The sequence below is a fragment of the Colobus angolensis genome, unplaced genomic scaffold (assembly GCF_000951035.1).
Source record: "Colobus angolensis palliatus isolate OR3802 unplaced genomic scaffold, Cang.pa_1.0 Scaffold133, whole genome shotgun sequence".
NCBI classification, from domain to species: Eukaryota; Metazoa; Chordata; class Mammalia; order Primates; family Cercopithecidae; genus Colobus; species Colobus angolensis.
Window position 1 is genome coordinate 3,814,813 of NW_012114411.1, and position 1,904 is coordinate 3,816,716.

At 56.1% G+C, this 1,904-nt stretch overlaps 2 protein-coding genes across 6 annotated transcripts in view; one reads left to right on the forward strand and one right to left on the reverse strand.

Annotated features, from left to right (window-relative positions):
- Nucleotides 1–1,022, reverse strand: LOC105506204 (chromosome unknown open reading frame, human C10orf111). Its single transcript, XM_011934273.1, is given in 4 exon segments — nucleotides 1–152; nucleotides 154–453; nucleotides 455–493; nucleotides 495–1,022. Coding segments are annotated over 4 exon segments (468 nt in total). The 5' UTR covers nucleotides 561–1,022; the 3' UTR covers nucleotides 1–89.
- RPP38 (ribonuclease P/MRP 38kDa subunit) overlaps nucleotides 863–1,904 on the forward strand; it is a 4,279-nt gene continuing 3,237 nt past the window's right edge. Inside the window, exon 1 of one of the 5 annotated variants that reach the window (XM_011934270.1) lies at nucleotides 863–1,135. The gene's annotated coding sequence lies outside the window, so the exon portion shown is untranslated. Of the gene's footprint in view, nucleotides 1,527–1,904 lie in introns of all 5 variants that reach the window. The other 4 variants (XM_011934271.1, XM_011934268.1, XM_011934269.1 and 1 more) reach the window with 4 other exon arrangements.

Here is a 1,904-nt window from a genome sequence, read left to right on the forward strand (position 1 = left end):
CTGAGATCCGGCTACTGCACTCCAGCCCAGGCGACAGAGCGAGACTCCGCCTAAAAAAATAAATAAATAAATAAAATAAATCATATAAACTATACCAGAAAATAGGAAACAAAACGAACAGTGAAGAGATTGAGAAAAGGAGGCAGATATGTAGAAGAGGAAAAGGAAGGGGGCCCAAGTGAGGCCGGAAAAACCGGGGAGAAGGAGGGGGCTCATTAGGTCAGAAGCAACGTTCCATCTTCTAAGTTCTGGCCAAGGGTAGATCAACAGATCCAGATTCCTGAGCTTTAAAATGTTATTAGGCTGCTTCATCACTTGTCCCTGACGTTGCAGCGACTCCGATGGTAACTTTAGTCTCCATTGTTTGGAGCAGCCACAGTGTACACCGGACAGGATATTCTGCGCAGCTGTTGCTGAACTCAAAGCAACTCCTACTGCCTTTCTCTTCTCGGGGCTCAAGATTCCTTGCATTATTGCCCATAGGCATGTGTTTTTACCCCACACTCCTTCTCCCCTTTATCTTGATTTTCGTGGTGCTGGGGAGTCTGCAGGGATTCCATGGCGACGGGTTCACTGGGACAGGGGCTGGGGTTGCGCGTCCCTGAGGCAAAGTAAATACAGAAAAGCGAATAGAGATAGAGGGTTAAGACTCCAAGGCACTGAAAGGTAGAAACTGCGTGATAAGAGAGAGGGGAGCACAGACGCCCGGAGAGAGCCTGCCCTCCGGATACCACTGGCGGTAAGCTGGCCTTGGAACAACTAGAAGGTCCAAGTACTGAGCATCTGGTTACCCGGGCAACTGTGTGGTCTCGCGATACAGACCTCGCGCCTGCGCACTGCCGCTATAGGGGGTCCGGTCCGCAGCCTCCACCCCGGGGCCTAAACTGGAATCTAAAAGATGGGGCCTCGTTGTGTTGTTTCCGGGCCGCGCGACTCAGTGGGCTGCTTTCCCCTTTCCGGAATGACCTAACACAGGATAACGAAAGCTACAGTGCTCCCAGCGCTTCCGCCCCGCCCCGTCGCGTCTGGGAGGCGAGGCCGGGAGGCGAGGGCGCTGCGCATGCGCGGCGCAGGCGCACTTGGTGCCGGTGCTGTTGCCCTTAGGTGAAGGCGGATCTGCCATCGTGAGTTCCAGGTGGGCGTGCGGGGCCCACGGAGGGCAGGAGGCCAGCCCCGGGGGGATCGGGCCCGGGACTCCACGGAATCTGGAGGCCGAAGCCCGCGCGCACGCAAGGTCTCCGCTGCTTCCCCGACGCCTCTTGCGTGGCCGCAGGACCCGCCGCCCTCTCGATTGGGCTGCCCAGCCCCGGGCCAGGCGTGTGCACCCAGAGCTTCCGCGCCTCTCCTCGGGCTCCTCTGTTGGATTGCAGCGCCGGCTGGACACCAGGAGTGCAAAGCGAAAACCCCACGCCGGCCCTTCTGTTCTCCACGGTCTCCAAGGAGACACGGACAATAGAACAACACTTCCGTGTGCTACACAGTAAAGCACCAAGGTACTCGATCCAGGGGCGGCGTGCAGTGGGGAGGTGAGCTTTGGGTCGGTCGTCGCCCCTCGGCTACCGGCGGGATCCTGAAACCGGAAGTCACCACCGATACCCTTCTCAACTTTACTCCCAGCTGGTCACTGCTGTGTCGGGAGATTCTACCTTCTTTTCCGACTAACATGTGTTTCTCTCCAGTCATTTCTGCGGTGTCTCTAGTGCAGGCCACCGCCATTTCTAACCTGGACGACTCCAGGAGCGTCTTTGCTGCTCAAGGATTCTTCCTTTGCCCAGATCCACAAAGATCTATAACGTCTTTCTAATCATGACGCCTCTGCTTTAGAGGTTAAAGTTGCTTCATACTGGAAGGCTTGCAAAGGTCTTCATTATCTGGTCCTTACCCACCTTTCCTAGTTTCTCACT